The sequence below is a fragment of the Babylonia areolata genome, chromosome 16, assembly GCF_041734735.1.
Source record: "Babylonia areolata isolate BAREFJ2019XMU chromosome 16, ASM4173473v1, whole genome shotgun sequence".
Lineage (NCBI taxonomy): Eukaryota > Metazoa > Mollusca > Gastropoda > Neogastropoda > Buccinidae > Babylonia > Babylonia areolata.
In genome coordinates, this window is record NC_134891.1 from 12,813,731 (window position 1) to 12,835,568 (window position 21,838).

A 21,838-nucleotide genomic window follows, 5' to 3' on the forward strand; every position below is an offset into this window, starting at 1 on the left:
AAGAAGAAGAAGACCACTTGACGTGTTTGTCGTTCAGCACAGTTCCCCTCTCACCCCGCTCACCTGCTTGACGCCGGAGTCGCCATCACTCCTGGTGCCCTCTTCAAAGGCCAGCCTCTGCAGCATCAACTGTCTGGCTGCAGTGTACAGGGACGTCTCCAGAGTCTCCAGCCGCGCGTCAATGGCGTCCTTGGTGGCCTGGGAGACTTGACCCCCCACTCGGCCCGCCACCGCCATCAGCACCCACCACACCACTCGGCCCAGCTGTGCCGGTGTGTCGGACAGTAAAAAAAAAAAGAAAAAAAAAAAGAAAAAAAAGGGTGGATGGATGAGTGAAATGGAAGGTGTTATGAAAAGGGTAATGAGGGTGAGGGGTGGGTAAAGAGAGGGAGGGAGGGAGAGAGAGAGAGAGAGAGCGTGTGTGTGTGTGTGTGTGTGTGCGTGTGCATGTGTGTGTGTGTGTGTGTGTGTGTGAGCTCTCTCTCTCTCTCTCTCTCTCTCTCTCTCTCTCTCTCTCTCTCTCTCCCTCTCTCTCTCTCTCTCAAGAAAAGGGAAAAAAGGCGTAATCCAAATTATAAAATCACTCAAGAGACTGCGTTCGACTGAGGCACAGCTTTTTTTGGAAACTTTTCGACATACAAATTGAATCAGCCTTTAACTATTGAGCGGAAATATGGGGACTCATGCCGAATAACCAAATGGAAAAGGTACATACATTTGTAATGAAGCGATTTTTTGGTGTCCTATTACACTCATCAAACACTATAATGTATGGCGAAACCGGCAGGTACCCATTGCATATTAGATCAATTGTAAAATGCATAAAATATTCGCTCAAACTAACAAGACTGCCAACATCACGATTGTGTAGACAAGCATACGAGATGCTGCTACTGAAGAGGAGAAGGACAAACAGAACTGGGTATTCCACATCAAGAAAACACTAACGGAACATGGATTCGGTCTTGTTTGGATGTGCCAAGGAGTAGGGCACGAAAGCGGCTTTGTATCGGAATTTAAAGACAGACTTATAGCATGTTACAAACAAAATTGGCACGGAGAAATAGAGAGCAATGATAGGTATAAATGGTTTATTCATTTAAATCAATATTTCAAACAGATAAGTATATTAAGATTATAACAAATAAATGGCATAAAATCTGCTTTGAGAAGCTCAGATTGAGAGCACTTGGACTTAATGCCAACAGAAGATGGTTCGATTCAGGCGTAGCAACATCTCCTTGCCCAATGTGTGGCGAAAGCCCAGAAGATGAAAATCATTTAATATTTAACTGCAAAAGATACGATGAATTACGAAAAAAACCTGCACCGTTTTCAATACAGCTCCAGCGCAGAGAAAAGATTTGTTCGGCATACTAATGACAGAAAATGAAGATATACTTTCACTTGCAAAATATGTATCTGAGGCAATAAATATACGGAAAACGTCCATCATCGGTCCAAATACTCATTAGTCAATTAATAATTAGTATGGGTTCTATGAGAAAAAAGCACAGATTAAAAAAAAGGAAGGGCTACATTTGGATGGTCAATCTCGACATTGTAATTATTTAATGTGTTCGTATTGTTATGATGTGTATCGATGTTACATGCGTAAATATATATATATATATATATATATATATATATATATATATATATATTATGATTTATCTGTACTTTGTTGGTTTAAACCAACATTGCGCAAATTTCTTCAAAACGGAACAGTCTCTGTGGGCTTTTCCAAATACAATAGACTGAGCAACACACTAGACGCCACGTTCTTGGCATCAGAGATCATTTCCCATCCCTCTTGCGGCCAATCAGTGGCAGCCTCTGTGCGTGTGTGTATGTGTGTGTTTGTGTGTATGTGTGGGTCTGTGTTTTTGAGTGCGTTTGTGCATGCGTGAGAGTGTAAGTGTACACAAGTGTCAGGAGAGTTCTGTGCATGTGTGTGTGTGTGTGTGTGTGTGTGTGTGTGTGTGTGTGTGTGTGTGTGTGTGTGTTGTGTGTGTGTGTGTGTGTGTGTGAGGGGGAGGTGGGGGTGCAGGGAGGAGGTGAGATAGAGGATGAGGTATGTGAGTGTATGCATGCCTACACTGTGGGAGCATCAGGATATTGGAACGTATATATTATATACATATCTTTGTATATATGTGTGTGGGGTTGGGGGTGGGAGATATGGGCGCGTGTGTGTGTGCTTGTACAAGTAAGTGTTCATCTGTGTGTGTGAGTGTGTGTGTGTGTGCGTTTGCGTGTTTGTGTGTGTGTGTGTGTGTGTGTGTGTGTGTGTGTGTGTGTGTGTGTGTGTGTGTGTGTGTGTGTGTGTGCCGTGGAAGCTGCGATACATAGACTAGAAATGAGTGTGTGGAGGAGGGGGTAGAGGAGGTGCAGGGAAATTTGTGGTGTGTGTGTGTGTGTGTGTGTGTGTGTGTTGGAGCTCATGTACGTTTATATATATTTGACTGTGCTTTCATATCTGTGAAACTGCGTTTTTGGGGCATATCTGTTATGCATGTGTGGGTGTATGTGTGAATGTGTGTCTTCATGTTTTATATTTATTTGCTTATTTATCATCATTGTTGTCTTATTTATTTATTTATTATTATTATTATTTTATCATTATTTTCATTACTACTATCTTTTTTTTTTATATCATAATTATTATTTATTTATTTATGTATGTACGCTTATATATATATATATATTTTTTTTTTTCCCCTCAAGGCCTGACTAAGCGCGTTGGGTTAAGCTGCTGGTCAGGCATCTGCTTGGCAGATGTGGTGTAGCGTATATGGATTTGTCCGAACGCAGTGACGCCTCCTTGAGCTACTGAAACTGAAACTGAAACTGTACTTTGTTTTCTGTGTACTGTCTAAACCTTGGAGACGAACGACTGAAAAAAGGCAAATTACCCCCTGTCACATGTACATTTAAGCTAATGACAATGTGCCAAAGTGTCGCAAATCTCTTATTAGTTTATGTTGTTTCAATTCTGTTTTTCCTTTATCTTTTTCGTTTTTAATTTATTTTCTTTCTGTTCCAATTTATCTATTTTGCACCCTTTTTGTTCTGATTAATACCTACTATGTAACCAGAGCTTTTCAGCTAATGACATTGAACAGTTCTCTCTCTCTCTCTCTCTCTCTCTCTCTCTCTCTCTCACGACAATCACTATCATTTTATTTGTTTATGTGCATTGTGTGCTTAGTGTCCTATAAACTTTTAGGTTTCTCGACAATACAACCTCAGTTCTGTTCTGTTCTATTCCATTGGCACAAACACGCACACTTCCTTCACAATTGATATCAAACGATAGTAGTGTGATGACAGCAACAACATATCAGAATACAGTGCATTAAGTATCTAGTTAGTTCGTTAGCTGGTATGTTGACTGGCTAGTTCCTTAGTTAATTAGTTTAGTTGATTGCTTTGTTAGTTATCATATACCTTCCCAGTGTGTTGGTTGTAATTGCCGTCATCATCGTTGTCATCATTTGTAGCTATCACATGATGGATTAGCATAACAATTGTTCACACTTTGTAATACAAGCAAAGGAAAATTTAGAACGGGTAGAAATAGTGTATACTGTACTATGTATTAGAGAGAGAGAGAGAGAGAGGAGAGAGAGAGAGAGAGAGAGAGAGAGAGAGAGAGAGAAGAGGAAGAAAAAGAAAGAAAGAAAAACAAACAATATATAATGTATGTATAAAGGAAGAACTAAAAGATAACAAATAATGGATACAATTATAAACAAATAAATAAAAGAGAGAGAGAGAATAGGAACAAATTTACATTCCTTAGCCCTCTGGCCCACAGAAACAAAAAGAACAATGTAAACTGCCCATTGAGGAAAACGAAAACATTAACAAGCCATGCATGAAAGAACGTTAATTTTCCAAAACTTTCTACAGATTTTCAGTTAATTTTCACAACTGAGAGAGGGCATTACTGTTGCTACACTATCAATGAAACTGTTTCGTATTTTCATTGCATAAAAGATATAGATTCGTAGTTTCCTTCCTTGTTTTAAGTATGTTGTCACATTAAGTTTTAGCAATTGTAGTAGACATCGTATGCAACAATAGTCCAGATAGTCTATTTGTCTCTAATTTCAGAGCACAAAGGACAAGCACAAACAGAGAGAGAGAGAGAACACCAGTCTGCATTCACAACCCACCATTGTGGTTCTGTGGAATCTCCCTGTCCTGTCCTGTCCAGCTCTGTGTTTCTCCACTGCCGACACTGACCACCAATCGCCGTGCCAGTCGGAAGGCCAACTACTTGCTGACTGCGCTGGCCCCTACCGATATTGCCGGCCAGCGGACACAGGTGGACTTCTCCGTCCCCACACATGCCACACCTTCATGCATAAACAAATTAGGTTCTCTTCTTCAGTCTTCGAGATCGTCAGTGGCGTCTCCATCTTAATTAACGATCTGACGCAGCTGAGTGACCAGGAAGGTATCGTAGTGGAATCTGGGCTGAACGCCTGTCCGTTCCGATCTGTGGTCATCAGCCTTCCTTCTGCTCAACTTGATGACAGTGTGTAACATCCGCCAAACATTGCCAACACCTCGCCCTGCTCCCTGCAGATTGAAAACAATCAAAACTGAATACAATGAGTTCAGATCAGGGGAGTGCTGGAAACATGAAATCGGATAAAACAAAAAGGATGATTACTTTCGTATGTTTTCTCTGTCTCCCTGTCTCTTGTCTTTGCCTCTGTGTGTGTGTGTGTGTGTGTGTGTTTGTGGGTAAATGTGCAGATGCGATGCAGCGGTTTTTTTATCAGTCCGCATGCTCTGACACGTTGACACAAACTAAAAATTCCATGTCGCACGAAGCAGACCAACAGTGAATGCTGGGAGTGTTTCACATTTTGTATCATGCATGTATTGTGTTGCTGTGTCAAATGAAGGGTATATGAACGGACTTAGAGCTTTCTTTTGGGGGGCTGTCTGTGGGTTTATTCTCTGTATACTGAGCAGTCTGTGGGGAAGCGCTCGAGCAGCTGTTGTCGAGGTTGTGTTTTTGTTTCACCACGTGTAACAGCAGTACTCGTTTGCTTCTGTTTGTGTTGTTGTGGTAAAATAAGGCTTTTTATTGGACACAACAACAAACAGAGCAGTAAAATTTCGAAAAATTGTCTTTTCCAGATAAAAATCACTGGTGGGATAGGGACTATTTTTCAAAATGTTTAATGATTAGATAACTACCATAAAAACAAAACAAAATATACCTACTTCGATGAAAAATGAGGAAAATCAGAGAATAACATGTAGAGAAAGAAACACGAACCCATCGTCAGAGAAAAGATTCAAAGCTAATTAGCAGCTAATTATAGTTGTGATGGAAAGGCGATCAGATCACCTTGACTGTCTATATATGTAAATAATCCCCTTTTCAGTAGTAGTATCTGATCAACCGAGGGCTGGACAATAGTGTCATTAAGTGTATCACCCCCTCTCTTTAGCACGCACCACTGACCGCGAGGTGAGATCGTGCCGCTTACTTTGTTTTCCTTCAGCGCAGTTGTAACAACCCCCTAGTTGTGATAAACGTGTGTCCTTTTCTTCTACAGCAGAGGGGACCCACCGTGTTCGTCCATCACTGACATGCCGCAGCAGCTGCTGTGACAGGGGCACGTTCAACAAAGGACGGAGATAACACGGCCAGTTCAAGGCGGACCACTCAGGACAAGGGATATTGTCACTGCCCGTCCCTCCGCCAATTTTGGTCATTTCACGCTTTATTTTCAACACTCGGAGATTCTGTGACGTCGAAGCTGATGCGCGTGGGTGTGGGTGATGATGAATATTCATGACAGTCCAAATAAGGAGTGAGCTGTCAATCACATAGATGACTCGTATAAAAAGTGTGAGTCTCTGGGTTTTTTGAAAGTCAGTGTGAATTTCCTGAGCTTTGTTGGGTGTCAGTTGTGTGAGTTGTGTGGACGAGGCAACACGTCATGGTGGGTTGTGTTTTGGATATGTTCCTCCTCGTATTATATGAACGTTTTATTGGACTTACCAGAAAACATAAACTTTGGGGAACATAGACTTAGGGGAACAAATACCTGAATGGATATAGGCTTGGTTGAACTTAGACCTGGCTAAGAGACAGTTTGGAAGAACATATACCTAGGGGTACATAGGGCTGACCACAGTAAGCTTTTGTACACAAACACAAAAATACATATTCTTTCTTACTTTCTTGTATCTTTTCAATCTTTTATATCGTTCTTTCTTTCTTTTGTTGATTCATTCATTTCTTCCTTCCCCTCATTTCGTTTTTAACTCCTCTTTTCTTCTGTCTCTTTTCTTGCTTGATTTCCCTTTATTTCTTCTTTCTTTCTTTCCCTACTTCCTTCCTCAATTTCTTTTTTTTTAATTGCTTTCTTTTCTTCTTTCTTTCATTCCATGCTTCTTCATTCCTTTCTTTCTTACTTCTATCTTATTTCTTGACTTCATTTCGTCTTCAGCATCATCAATACACATTAAAACAAACGGCTCAATCTGGCGTTTACTAATTAACCGCTGATTCGTCGACAATGTGCTGATTGTCACTGGAGGCGACATTTCAGCAGTTAACTCTGTCAACAGGTGTTCAGAGCGTTGAACTGAAGAAGCCAACGGATGCTGCACAGCACATGGACCACATCCTTTGCGTTTCGTTCCCGACAGCGTTAATGTGACTAAGATGTTTTAGACTTACAGAGTGTTCTTGTCACCACGATCTTACTTCGTTGTCATGCAGGCTTCGCTGTGGACCGTGCTGGCACTGTTGGTTGCGTCATCGATCACTGACGTCAGAAGCGCGTGGGAAGATGACGTCATCAGTCGCTTGGAGAGTCTGGAGATGGCCTCGCATTCTCTGATACGTCAGACCATTCTGCAGCAGTTCTCACAGGAAGAGGCCAGACGGTCAGACGGTGATTCTGGATTGAAACAGGTTGGTTGGTTAGCCATATAACTACTTCGTTCAACGGTCAGTTTTCCAGGTGGTTACTTGATGTGCCTGTATGTATATGTGTGCGTGCGTATATGTATATATATATATATATATGTGTGTGTGTGTGTGTGTGTGTGTGTGTGTGTGTACATAATAGGATGAGGGATATTGTATGTAGTGTGTGTGCATGTACGTGTATATATATATATATATATATATATATATATATATATATATATATATATATATATGCAAGAAACCGTTCAAATTATTTCATGATGCTGGGAGATAGGTATACTTGCTTCGATGTCATCCTCCTTTTTCACGCTTGCTAGTATGGTGCTAATGTTGTTGTTTTTCCCCCGAAGACCATCAGACTTTGACACACGAATTAAATGAGACTTGACTGGCCCAAACTCACAGTGAATGAAAAGTGACGTCACAAGAATGACGTCATGGTGATGGCCCATGCAGGTGCGTGCCAGCGCGGACGGGACACGTGCCTACTACACTGCCACGCACGCCACTCATTCGGCGGCCGCCATCCATGACCACACGGACAACATCCGCACGTGCGGCATGGGGGAGATTGAGGCCGTGCTGAACGGAGTGCACTTCAGGACGCGGCACAACGACTATGGGGTACATTCACCTGCTTGTCCACTTGTCAATATGTTCCTTTACTCATTTCGTTATTCGTTTACTTGCTTATTAATCAGTTTCAATTCATTTTGGTTGTTTTGTTTTGTTTTGTAGTTTTGATTGATATAGATACTTAGTTGTCTACGTTTACTTATCTAATTGTTTTGTGGTGTTTGTATTGGTATGGTATATATTAGTCTATTTATTTATCATTTATTCATTTGTTCGTTTATGTTTTGTTTTGTTTCTCGTCGATGTTTTCATATATATATCATATATATACAGCTTTAATGGTGTATGTAACGTACCACATGCGCACGACATATTCTTTCCCTTCTCACCAATCATCCGCACTGTCACGCCTCCGTTCGCACAACGACATCTACTCCATCTCATTCACAATAAACAGCAGACCACTGCAGTGACAATTCTTAACTAATCAATTAAAAAAGCCTGCTTTTTATTATTATCTATTTTTTTTACACACACATCCATAAATCAATTCCGGTGCCCATATACAACAAAAAATAATTCTTACTCTTCTTTCTCTTCTTCTGCTTCTCTCTCTCTCTCTCCCAGTTCTCTCCTGCTTCTCTTCTAAATCTCCTCCGCCTTCTTCGTCAGTCTCCGGCCTCTTCCTTCTCCGTCTCCCTCCTCTTCTCCGTCTCCCTCCTCTTCTCCGTCTTCCTCCTCTTCTCCGTCTCCCTCCTCTTCTCCGTCTTCCTCCTCTTCTCCGTCTTCCTCCTCTTCTCCGTCTCCCTCCTCTTCTCCGTCTTCCTCCTCTTCTCCGTCTTCCTCCTCTTCTCCGTCTTCCTCCTCCGTCTTCCTCCTCTTCTCCGTCTTCCTCCTCCGTCTTCCTCCTCTTCTCCGTCTTCCTTCTCCGTCTTCCTCCTCTTCTCCGTCTTCCTCCTCTTCTCCGTCTTCCTTCTCCGTCTTCCTTCTCCGTCTTCCTCCTCTTCTCCGTCTTCCTCCTCTTCTCCGTCTTCCTTCTCCGTCTTCCTCCTCTTCTCCGTCGCCTTCTCTTCTATGTTCCGTCTTCTTCTCCTCCTGCTTCTCCGTCTTCTTTTTCGTCTTCTTTCTTTTCTCCGTCTTATTCCTCTCCATTTTCTACTTTTGAATAATCATTCTCTGTCTTCTTCTCACTTTACATCTACAACTTCTTTCCCGTTTTCTTCCTGCACCGTCGCCGTCTTCTTCCCGGTCTTCTTCTTGGTCTTCTCAGTCTTCTTTTTTTCTTGTACTTCCACTTATTTTTCTCTTCCATCTTCATCTTCTGTTTTAAGACTGGCTCTCTCTCCTTTCAAACTGAAGTAGCGCGAATCAGACTCCCATTAGTTAACAGAAACAGCCACGAGAATAACACGTGAACTCACAAAAATCACGTGTTTTCTTTTTTAACCCGTGAACATGTTCACATTTCATGAAAAGGAAGTTCAATTTCGTGGAACCAGAATGGTTGCCTTCAGCTCCAACTAAACATTTTGCGAGCATGTATCGCTTGACACCACTGGTGTCCCGCGATACATGACAGTGTACCTTCGTCTCTGTGTGTGTATGCGTGCGCGCGCGCGCGCGTGTGTGTGTGTGTGTTGTTGTTGTTGTTGGAAGTGTTGGGAAAGGTGTTTTTTTTCTCTCGCATTCTGCCCATCTTGATAACTTTGTTCCCCCCCCCCGCCCCCCCCCGCCCAACGCAGTTGTACATGCCGTCCACCAGCAAGGAGGACTACCATGCCACAGAGCCCATCCCCCTGCCCCACGTGCCCCCCGCCGTGCTGAACGCGGGTGGCGTGGTGGAGCAGATCCGGGAGATGAGGGCCTGGTTCAGAGCCTGGCAGGACCAGGACTTCTCTCAAAGGGACTACCGCCCGTACTTCACGTGAGTCACCACTGTACTCTTTCCACTGAGTAGAAGGTGGATTTTTTTTCAAATTCAGGTGAGGACATGGTGGATATCGCCCACTACTTAATTAAAGCGAGCAGATAGTCGCTAGTGAGCATAAGTGAAATGTGGGATTTACGTTAACATCTTGAAGAACAATATATTGCTCAGATGATAGGTTGTTAAGCTCTGGAAGAACAATATATTGCTCAGATAATAGCTGTCAACCGTAATTCAAGTGCAAAATATGGATGAAGTATATTTTGAAGGATCTAGGCTTGTAAATGAAGACATTCAAGAAGAGAGGAAGCTGTCATCTTTCCTTTCAGTGGAAGGGGAATAATTATGCAATGTGGAAAGTCATTGACTGGGACAGGAGGAGCATGACTTTTTCAACAGTGGCCGTCGACGTTACTTTCCTTGATGTCAGTTCAGGTCAGCAATAACTTTGGGTGGCTGTGGTTAGAACATGACAAGACAAGAGACATGTGGCATCAGTTCGGTCAGTGAATCAACACACAGCAGCCAGGAAGGAAAGGACTAGCCAACAAGCCGCCATTAACCCACACGTCCTGTCTGTGTGCAGGCCTTTGCTGTGCTACCTGGAAGGGGCGTGGACGAACAACGAGAAGATTGACGAGCCTTTCGAGAGCACTCGCCATCACCTGGACGCCGCCAGCTGGTTCGACCTGCAGGAGAAGGTCCGCTTCACGGCCTACACTGGGGACAAGGACCAGGCTGAGAACTTCGCCTTCCTCCCCACCGGTCAGTCACCTCTCACCTCTCTGACCCCACAGCCTGACCAGCGTACTGCCCCCCCCCCATCCGTCCCCCCCACCCCCCGACCACCCACCCCTCACATCCACCCCCCTTAAGTGCATATGGATCGGCCCACATGCTTTAACCCTTTCAATTGGTCTTTCTGTTTGTCTTAGGTTCACGTTGATATCTCTGTGACTGAGGTATATGTTGCATGATAGGTGTCTGAGCTTTGGTTCAGCGTGTAAGGATCTCGCTAAGGAAGTGATGTCACTGACTTTGTTTTGAGTTTCAGCGTCGATTAGCCCTGTCATGCACATGTAGGGTGTGAATCGTGATGAGCATTTTATTGCGAAGCAAAGATGGTTTTTTGTTGTTTTTTTCCTTTTCAGAGAAAGTAAACAAAAGTGATTTTCTGGTTATGCTAAACAATAAATATACAGTCACTGGTTGGTTTTCTTGTGTATGCTTATGCATTTGTGGGTGTGTTTTTTTTTAATCAATGATGACAGCCATTTTCAACATCACGGAGGGGGTGCCCGTGCTGGCCCAGTGGAACTACCGGATCCTGTGTCACCCTGTCCAGGGCAGCCTGCTGGACGTGCAGCACCTGAAGCCTGTGGACGACCTCAGCTCCAGGCTCAGGCTGAGCAGGACCATGGACGACTTCCTCAAGACACGTGCAGCTCGCTTCTTCATCACAGATCATGACGACGACCGGGCAGACACACAGGGTGAGGGGGTCTGCAAGACAGGAGAGAGAGAGAGAGAGGAGGGGGAGGGAGGTGTGGGGAGGAAGGGGGTGGTGGGGATGGGGGGGCGGGGGGGGCAACGAATGACCTTCAAGAAATTTGCTGCAGTTTCTTCATCATGAATTGTGACTCTGGCCTTGCTGGGGTGCAGTGAGAAGTGATCCAAATATTACATACTGACACTGTTCCCAATGGAAAAAACAGCTCAACAACTGTGTCAAATGTTCCTTTCACAATGGTGTCAGATGCTCATTCGTATCCATGGTAACGGTGACATATGCTATCTCTTTACGTCCTTGCTGACTGAAGGGTGTGCACGTGCAGGCGTCACGCTACTGGACAAGTTGATGGCACAGGTGCCCGGCAAGGACAACTACATGGGCAACATCGAGGACTCTGCTCTGGGCCGCACCAAGTATAACCACCTGGACAGCAGCAAGGTCCTCAATGCTGCTTACTACCACCGCTGGTACAAGATAGGCATGGTAATCACTTGTGTGGATGGTCTGTCTCTGTCTGTCTCTTCCTGGCTGTCTCCGTCTCTATCTCTGTCCCAGACTGTATATCTCTGTCACTCCACACTGTCTGTATCGATATGCGTCTATCTGTCTCTGTCTCCCTCTCGCTGTCTCTCTCTCTCGCTGTCTCTTTTCCACTTATGTTACACACACATGCATGCACGCATTTAACTTTGGCGTTCAGTTGTCTTTATTCATATTGTATTGTATAGTGTTGTCCAGTGCAGTCGTATCCTATTATGTTGTCTGGATGGTGGTTTTGATCGTATCTGGACTTACTGTGCTGTGGAAAGCGTATCTCCAACATGGCCCCACTCTCTCGTCTGGTTTTATTTTCCGTCTCCAATTAGATTTACTTGCCTATTTGTATATATATATATATATATATATATATATATATATATATATATATATATATATATATATATATATATATATATACAGCTTATTTTGTTGTTTTTGTTTTACATGGCTTTCTTTTGTTGTATTTTGTTGTTTCATTTCATTGCATTTATCTCATTTCCATTTTGTTTTATTTCATTTTATGTCACTTTTATTGTCACATGTTTTATTTTGACAAATACATTTTTTATTTGTTCTATTTTTCTTTTCTTTTATATTGTGGTTTTTACTTTATTTGATTTTCTTGATGTTTTTCTTTAGTAAGCTGGGTTTGGTGTCATGTGCACAGCACAGACCCTCAATACTCCTGACACTTTTGCAGAAGGGACCAGGTGAGTCAGTGCAGATGGACGCCATAGGCATATCCATCAACCTTAATGAGAAACATTATGTATGATTGGTGCAGTGGACCTTATGGGCATGTCCCTCAACCTTCACGACAAACATATATGATTGATGCAGTGGACCTTATGGGCGTGTCCATCAACCTTCACGAGGAACATTATGTATGATTGGTGCAATGGACCCTATGGGCGTGTCTTTCAACCTTTATGACTGTTGGTATAATGGTATGATTGGTGCAGTGGACTCTATGGGCGTGTCTTTCAACTTTTATGACTGACGGTATAGTGATATGACTGGTGCAGTGGACCCTACGGGCATGTCTTTCAACCTTTATGACTGACGGTATAATGATATGATTGGTGCAGTGGACTCTATGGGTGTGCCGTTGAACCTTTATGACAGACGGTGTAGTGATATGATTGGTGCAGTGGGCCGTATGGGCGTGTCTTTCAATCTTTACGACTGACGGTATAATGATATGACTGGTGCAGCGGACCCTATGTGCATGTCTTTGAATCTTTATGACTGATGGTATGATGATGCGATTGGTGCAGTGGACCCTATGGGTGATATGACTGGTGCGTGTCTTTCAACCTTTATAACTGATGATATGATAATATGACTGGTGCAGTGGACCATATGGGCATGTCTTTCAACCTTTATAACTGATGATATGATAATATGACTGGTGCAGTGGACCATATGGGCATGTCTTTCAACCTTTATAACTGATGATATGATAATATGACTGGTGCAGTGGACCCTATGGGCGTGTCTTTCAGACATATTACTAAGAGTATAATGACATGATTGGTGCAGGCGGACGCCATGGGCGTGTCCATCAACCACAGGGGCTTTGCTGACCGCAACCTGTTCGTGGCGCAGACCACCCAGGAAAAGGTGGTGCCCATGGAAGTGGAGATCTGTGAAAGCAAGGACAACTGCCAGACACACCGCAAACGTGTCAGCTATGCCGTGCCGCTGGAGGTGTGTGAGGGTGGTGGTGCGGACTGGGTGGTGGAGCAGAGGTCTGTGTAGTGAATGGGTCGTGTGTGTGTGTGTGTGTGTGTGTGTGTGTGTGTGTGTGTGTGTGTGAAATTAACACCTCTCTGTAATGGTGTTGTTTTTTTCAAGATTACAATGAGCATAAGAATATTGCTGGTAATCCAATAAAAAGAATTGATGACCTTCCTGGTGTGATCTGTCCCCTGAAACCGGGAACAGAACTGACTTTTCATTGTATTTGCTTTGTTTTAACCATCCCCAAATAACGGGAGTTTTCTTGGGGAGATAAATCTGATTTTGATAGCAAGTGATGCGTAACGGTGGCTGGAGTTCTAGACGTGACGGCAGCGGTGTTATGGCTGTCATGTCAGCGCTTTATATGGATGACGGTTACTGTGGGTGATGTTGAGATGGTCCATATGGATGACGGTTACTGTGGGTGATGTTGAGATGGACCATATGGATGACGGTTACTGTGGGTGATGTTGAGATGGACCATACGGATGACGGTTACTGTGGGTGATGTTGAGATGGACCATATGGATGACGGTTACTGTGGGTGATGTTGAGATGGACCATATGGATGACGGTTACTGTGGGTGATGTTGAGATGGACCATACGGATGACGGTTACTGTGGGTGATGTTGAGATGGACCATATGGATGACGGTTACTGTGGGTGATGTTGAGATGGACCATATGGATGACGGTTACTGTGGGTGATGTTGAGATGGACCATACGGATGACGGTTACTGTGGGTGATGTTGAGATGGACCATACGGATGACGGTTACTGTGGGTGATGTTGAGATGGACCATATGGATGACGGTTACTGTGGGTGATGTTGAGATGGACCATATGGATGACGGTTACTGTGGGTGATGTTGAGATGGTCATATGGATGACAGGACAGTTACTGTGGGTGATGTTGAGATGGACCATATGGATGACGGTTACTGTGGGTGATGTTGAGATGGACCATATGGATGACGGTTACTGTGGGTGATGTTGAGATGGACCATACGGATGACGGTTACTGTGGGTGATGTTGAGATGGACCATATGGATGACGGTTACTGTGGGTGATGTTGAGATGGACCATATGGATGACGGTTACTGTGGGTGATGTTGAGATGGACCATATGGATGACGGTTACTGTGGGTGATGTTGAGATAGACCATATGGATGACGGTTACTGTGGGTGATGTTGAGATGGACCATATGGATGACGGTTACTGTGGGTGATGTTGAGATGGACCATATGGATGACGGTTACTGTGGGTGATGTTGAGATAGACCATATGGATGACGGTTACTGTGGGTGATGTTGAGATGGACCATATGGATGACGGTTACTGTGGGTGATGTTGAGATGGACCATATGGATGACGGTTACTGTGGGTGATGTTGAGATGGACCATATGGATGACGGTTATTGTGGTTGATGTTGAGATGGACCATATGGATGACGGTTATTGTGGGTGATGTTGAGATGGACCATATGGATGACGGTTATTGTGGTTGATGTTGAGATGGACCATATGGATGACGGTTATTGTGGTTGATGTTGAGATGGACCATATGGATGACAGGACAGTTACTGTGGGTGATGTTGAGATGGACCATATGGATGACGGTTACTGTGGGTGATGTTGAGATGGACCATACGGATGACGGTTATTGTGGGTGATGTTGAGATGGACCATATGGATGACAGGACAGTTACTGTGGGTGATGTTGAGATGGACCATACGGATGACGGTTATTGTGGGTGATGTTGAGATGGACCATACGGATGACGGTTACTGTGGGTGATGTTGAGATGGACCATACGGATGACGGTTATTGTGGGTGATGTTGAGATGGACCATATGGATGACGGTTATTGTGGGTGATGTTGAGATGGACCATATGGATGACAGGACAGTTACTGTGGTTGATGTTGAGATGGACCATATGGATGACGGTTACTGTGGGTGATGTTGAGATGGACCATATGGATGACGGTTATTGTGGGTGATGTTGAGATGGACCATATGGATGACAGGACAGTTACTGTGGGTGATGTTGAGATGGACCATACGGATGACGGTTATTGTGGGTGATGTTGAGATGGACCATACGGATGACGGTTACTGTGGGTGATGTTGAGATGGACCATACGGATGACGGTTAAGACAGTTACTGTGGGTGATGTCCAGGTGGTGTGGCTGACCCCACTCAACAGCTGGAACCCCTATGACATAGAGTACAAGGGACACCGCAGGAGTGAGCTGGCCGCCACAGTGACGGCAGACGGCAGGACGGGTGGATTCACTGAGGACACTGCTCTGAACGGCACCAACGAGTAGGTCATGGAGTGTGTCGGTGTGAGTGTGGGGAGGTGTATACAGAGTAGGTCATGGGGGGGTGTGGGTGTGGGGAGGTGTATACAGACTAGGTCATGGGGGGTGTGGGTGTGGGGAGGTGTATAGAGACTAGGTCATGGGGGGTGTGGGTGTGGGGAGGTGTATACAGAGTAGGTCATGGGGGGGTGTGGGTGTGGGGAGGTGTATACAGACTAGGTCATGGGGGGTGTGGGTGTGAGTGTGGGGAGGTGTATACAGAGTAGATCATGGGGGGTGTGAGTGTGGGGAGGTGTATACAGAGTAGGTCATGGGGGGGTGTGGGTGTGAGTGTGGGGAGGTGTATACAGAGTAGGTCATGGGGGGGTGTGGGTGTGGGGAGGTGTATACAGAGTAGGTCATGGGGGGTATGGGTGTGAGTGTGGGGAGGTGTATACAGAGTAGGTCATGGGGTGTGTGGGTGTGAGTGTGGGGAGGTGTATACAGAGTAGGTCATGGGGGGTGTAGGTGTGAGTGTGGGGAGGTGTATACAGAGTATGTCATGGGGGGGTGTGGGTGTGGGGAGGTGTATACAGAGTAGGTCATGGGGGGTGTGGGTGTGAGTGTGGGGAGGTGTATACAGAGTAGGTCATGGGGGGTGTGGGTGTGGGGAGGTGTATACAGAGTAGGTCATGGGGTGTGTGGGTGTGAGCGTGGGGAGGTGTATACAGAGTAGGTCATGGGGGTTGTGGGTGTGAGTGTGGGGAGGTGTATACAGAGTAGGTTGTGGGTGTGGGGAGGTGTATACAGAGTAGGTCATGGGGTGTGTGGGTGTGAGCGTGGGGAGGTGTATACAGAGTAGGTTGTGGGTGTGGGGAGGTGTATACAGAGTAGGTTGTGGGTGTGGGGAGGTGTATACAGAGTAGGTCATGGGGTGTGTGGGTGTGAGTGTGGGGAGGTGTATACAGAGTAGGTCATGGGGTGTGTGGGTGTGAGTGTGGGGAGGTGTATACAGAGTAGGTCATGGGGGGGTGTGGGTGTGGGGAGGTGTATACAGAGTAGGTCATGGGGGGTGTGGGTGTGGGGAGGTGTATACAGAGTAGGTCATGGGGTGTGTGGGTGTGGGGAGGTGTATACAGAGTAGGTCATGGGGGGGTGTGGGTGTGGGGAGGTGTATACAGACTAGGTCATGGGGGGTGGGGGTGTTGGGAGGTGTATACAGAGTAGATCATGGGGGGTGTGAGTGTGGGGAGGTGTATACAGAGTAGGTCATGGGGGGGTGTGGGTGTGAGTGTGGGGAGGTGTATACAGAGTAGGTCATGGGGGGGTGTGGGTGTGGGGAGGTGTATACAGAGTAGGTCATGGGGGGGTGTGGGTGTGGGGAGGTGTATACAGAGTAGGTCATGGGGGGTGTGGGTGTGAATGTGGGGAGGTGTATACAGAGTAGGTCATGGGGGGTGTGGGTGTGGGGAGGTGTATACAGAGTAGGTCATGGGGTGTGTGGGTGTGGGGAGGTGTATACAGAGTAGGTCATGGGGGGTGTGGGTGTGAGTGTGGGGAGGTGTATACAGAGTAGGTCATGGGGGGTGTGGGTGTGAGTGTGGGGAGGTGTATACAGAGTAGGTCATGGAGGGTGTGGGTGTGAGCGTGGGGAGGTGTATACAGAGTAGGTCATGGGGTGTGTGGGTGTGAGTGTGGGGAGGTGTATACAGAGTAGGTCATGGGGGGGTGTGGGTGTGGGGAGGTGTATACAGAGTAGGTCATGGGGGGTGTGGGTGTGGGGAGGTGTATACAGAGTAGGTCATGGGGTGTGTGGGTGTGGGGAGGTGTATACAGAGTAGGTCATGGAGGGTGTGGGTGTGGGGAGGTGTATACAGAGTAGGTCAAGGAGGGTGTGGGTGTGAGTGTGGGGAGGTGTATACAGAGTAGGTCATGGGGGGCGTGGGTGTGGGGAGGTGTATACAGAGTAGGTCATGGGGTGTGTGGGTGTGGGGAGGTGTATACAGAGTAGGTCATGGGGGGTGTGGGTGTGGGGAGGTGTATACTGAGTAGGTCATGGGGGGGTGTGGGTGTGAGTGTGGGGAGGTGTATACAGAGTAGGTCATGGGGGGTGTAGGTGTGGGGAGGTGTATACAGAGTAGGTCATGTGGGGAGGTGTATACAGAGTAGGTCATGGGGGGTGTGGGTGTAGGTGTGGGGAGGTGTATACAGAGTAGTTCATGGGGGGTGTGGGTGTGTGTGGGGAGGTGTATACAGAGTAGGTCATGGGGTTTGTGGGTGTGGGTGTGGGGAGGTGTATACAGAGTAGGTCATGGGGGGTGTGAGTGTGGGGAGGTGTATACAGAGTAGGTCATGGGGGGTGTGGGTGTGGGGAGGTGTATACAGACTAGGTCATGGAGGGTGTGGGTGTGGGGAGGTGTATACAGAGTAGGTCATGTGGGGAGGTGTATACAGAGTAGGTCATGGGGGGTGTGGGTGTAGGTGTGGGGAGGTGTATACAGAGTAGTTCATGGGGGGTGTGGGTGTGAGTGTGGGGAGGTGTATACAGAGTAGGTCATGGGGGTTGTGGGTGTGGGTGTGGGGAGGTGTATACAGAGTAGGTCATGGGGGGTGTGGGGAGGTGTATACAGAGTAGGTCATGGGGGGTGTGGGTGTGGGGAGGTGTATACAGACTAGGTCATGGAGGGTGTGGGTGTGGGGAGGTGTATACAGAGTAGGTCATGGGGGGTGTGAGTGTGGGGAGGTGTATACAGAGTAGGTCATGGGGGGTGTGGGTGTGAGTGTGGGGAGGTGTATACAGAGTAGGTCATGGGGGTTGTGGGTGTGGGTGTGGGGAGGTGTATACAGAGTAGGTCATGGGGTGTGTGGGTGTGGAGAGGTGTATACAGAGTAGGTCATGGAGGGTGTGGGTGTGGGGAGGTGTATACAGAGTAGGTCATGGGGGTGTGTGGGTGTGGGGAGGTGTATACAGAGTAGGTCATGGGGGGTGTGGGTGTGGGGAGGTGTATACAGAGTAGGTCATGGGGGTTGTGGGTGTGAGTGTGGGGAGGTGTATACAGAGTAGGTCATGGGGGTGTGGGTGTGGGGAGGTGTATACAGAGTAGGTCATGGGGGGGTGTGGATGTGAGTGTGGGGAGGTGTATACAGAGTAGGACATGGGGGGTGTGGGTGTGGGGAGGTGTATACAGAGTAGGTCATGGGGGGTGTGAGTGTGGGGAGGTGTATACAGAGTAGATCATGGGGGGTGTGAGTGTGGGGAGGTGTATACAGAGTAGGTCATGGGGGGTGTGGGTGTGGGGAGGTGTATACAGAGTAGGTCATGGGGGGTATGGGTGTGGGGAGGTGTATACAGAGTAGGTCATGGGGGGTATGGGTGTGGGGAGGTGTATACAGAGTAGGTCATGGGGGGTATGGGTGTGGGGAGGTGTATACAGAGTAGGTCATGGGGGGTGTGAGTGTGGGGAGGTGTATACAGAGTAGATCATGGGGGGTGTGGGTGTGAGTGTGGGGAGGTGTATACAGAGTAGGTCATGGGGGGTGTGAGTGTGGGGAGGTGTATACAGAGTAGGTCATGGGGGGGTGTGGGTGTGAGTGTGGGGAGGTGTATACAGAGTAGGTCATGGGGGGTATGGGTGTGGGGAGGTGTGTACAGAGTAGGTCATGGCGTGTGTGAGTGTGGGGAGGTGTATACAGAGTAGGTCATGGGGGGTATGGGTGTGGGGAGGTGTATACAGAGTAGGTCATGGGGGGTGTGGGTGTGGGGAGGTGTGTACAGAGTAGGTCATGGGGGGTGTGGGTGTGGGGAGGTGTGTACAGAGTAGGTCATGGGGGGTGTGGGTGTGGGGAGGTGTGTACAGAGTAGGTCATGGGGGGTGTGGGTGTGGGGAGGTGTGTACAGAGTAGGTCATGGGGGGTGTGGGTGTGGGGAGGTGTGTACAGAGTAGGTCATGGGGGGTATGGGTGTGGGGAGGTGTGTACAGAGTAGGTCATGGGGGGTGTGGGTGTGGGGAGGTGTATACAGAGTAGGTCATGGGGGGGGGGTGGGTGTGGGGAGGTGTGTACAGAGTCTGCTGTGGTCTGACTTGATGGGGTTTGGCACTAGGTTGGCGGAGTGGATGTGTGGATGACAATGTAACTTGCGGACGTACTGTGAAAACCTCTCTTACTATTACCAACACACACACACACACACACACACACACGTACACACACACACACACACACACACACACACACACACACACACACACACACACCTTTTTAACCTTATACTCTGTTTCTCTTTGCATCTCTCTCTTCAGCTCTCTCTGTTTCTCTGTCTCTGTCTGTCTTTCTGTCTCTCTCTCTCTCTCTCACCTCCTTCTTCACATTGTTTCTCTGATTCCCTCAGCAAACTCTGTCTTCAACTCTGTGTGTGTGTGTATGTGTGTGTGTGTGTGTGTGTGTGTGTGTGCGTGGACACAGATCTGCTCTGCGTCGTCCTTCATAGCAGCACTGAAACAAAAACACATTTTGAGCGCGCGCGCGCGAGTGTGTGTGTGTGTGTGTGTGTACGCGCGGGCCTGCGTGCGTAAGTATTTAGTGTATGTGTGTGTGTGTGTGTGTGAAGAGAGAGACTGAACGTACAAGCCACACGAACCATCACGTCACCACAGCACGTCCTCTCAACAGAATCAACTACATGCTGACCCCAGTGGAGTTCTTCAACGGCGGAGAAGTGAACCCTAACCCCGCGGACACAGCGCGGGGCTCTGTAGGGGTGCTGGACCGAGACGGGGTGGTGCGGCGTGTCTCCTCCTCGGGTATCCGCGTCTTCCTTCCGGAGATTGTGGACGTGTCGGAGGAGAACATCCGTACCCGCTACCCCGTGTTCCCTATCTTCGGGGAGGGCAGCACGGCTTACAAGGAGGTGAGCAGCACCGGGTGGGGCTAGAGGGCAGTGGTGACGACTTGTCACGGGGGGGGGGGGGGGGGGGAAGTGGTGACTGGTAGTTAAGGGGAGGGGGGGGGGGTGGAAGGGCGGTGGTGGTGTAGTGTGGGCGGTGGTGGTGGGTGGAAGGGTGGCAGTGGTGATGGGTGGAAGGGTGGCAGTGGTGATGGGTGTAGGGTGGTGGTGATGGGTGGAAGGGTGGCAGTGGTGATGGGTGGAAGGGTGGCAGTGGTGATGGGTGTAGGGTGGTGGTGATGGGTGGAAGGGTGGCAGTGGTGATGGGTGGAAGGGTGGCAGTGGTGATGGGTGGAAGGGTGGTGGTGATGGGTGGAAGGGTGGTGGTGATGGGTGGAAGGGTGGTAGTGGTGATGGGTGGAAGGGTGGTGGTGATGGGTGGAAGGGTGGCAGTGGTGATGGGTGGAAGGGTGGTGGTGATGGGTGGAAGGGTGGTAGTGGTGATGGGTGGAAGGGTGGCAGTGGTGATGGGTGGAAGGGTGGTGGTGATGGGTGGAAGGGTGGTAGTGGTGATGGGTGGAAGGGTGGCAGTGGTGATGGGTGGAAGGGTGGTGGTGATGGGTGGAAGGGTGGTAGTGGTGATGGGTGGAAGGGTGGCAGTGGTGATGGGTGGAAGGGTGGTGGTGGTGATGGGTGGAAGGGTGGTGGTGATGGGTGTAGGGTGGTGGTGATGGGTGGAAGGGTGGCAGTGGTGATGGGTGGAAGGGTGGTGGTGATGGGTGGAAGGGTGGTAGTGGTGATGGGTGGAAGGGTGGTGGTGATGGGTGGAAGGGTGGTGGTGATGGGTGTAGGGTGGTGGTGATGGGTGGAAGGGTGGTGGTGATGGGTGGAAGGGTGGCAGTGGTGATGGGTGGAAGGGTGGTGGTGATGGGTGGAAGGGTGGCAGTGGTGATGGGTGGAAGGGTGGTAGTGGTGATGGGTGGAAGGGTGGTGGTGATGGGTGGAAGGGTGGTGGTGATGGGTGGAAGGGTGGCAGTGGAAGGGTGGTAGTGGTGAAAGGGTGGTGATGGATGCTGGGTGGTGGCAATGGGTGGAAGGGTGGTAGTGGTGAAAGGTGCAGGGTGGTGGTGACAGGTGGAAGGGCGGTGGTGGTGAAAGGTGCGGGGTGGTGGTGACGTGTGGAAGGATGGTAGTGGTGAAAGGTGCGGGGTGGTGGTGACAGGTGGAAGGGCGGTGGTGGTGAAAGGTGCGGGGTGGTGGTGACATGTGGAAGGATGGTAGTGGTGAAAGGTGCGGGGTGGTGGTGACAGGTGGAAGGATGGTAATGGTGAAAGGTGCTGGGTGGTGGTGACAGGTGGAAGGATGGTAGT

At 47.8% G+C, this 21,838-nt stretch overlaps 1 protein-coding gene across 1 annotated transcript in view; it reads left to right on the forward strand.

The window, feature by feature from the left end:
• Positions 1 to 361: 361 nt before the first annotated feature.
• The window catches only part of LOC143290753 (uncharacterized), a 25,444-nt gene continuing 3,967 nt past the window's right edge, over positions 362 to 21,838 (forward strand). The window contains exons 1-11 of the mRNA XM_076600267.1: positions 362 to 367; positions 4,223 to 4,333; positions 6,761 to 6,955; positions 7,430 to 7,597; positions 9,292 to 9,473; positions 10,063 to 10,241; positions 10,748 to 10,969; positions 11,312 to 11,472; positions 13,072 to 13,239; positions 15,461 to 15,606; positions 20,255 to 20,492. Of these exons, the coding sequence (XP_076456382.1) occupies positions 362 to 367; positions 4,223 to 4,333; positions 6,761 to 6,955; positions 7,430 to 7,597; positions 9,292 to 9,473; positions 10,063 to 10,241; positions 10,748 to 10,969; positions 11,312 to 11,472; positions 13,072 to 13,239; positions 15,461 to 15,606; positions 20,255 to 20,492 (1,776 nt within the window). The remainder of the gene's footprint in view (positions 368 to 4,222; positions 4,334 to 6,760; positions 6,956 to 7,429; positions 7,598 to 9,291; positions 9,474 to 10,062; positions 10,242 to 10,747; positions 10,970 to 11,311; positions 11,473 to 13,071; positions 13,240 to 15,460; positions 15,607 to 20,254; positions 20,493 to 21,838) is intronic.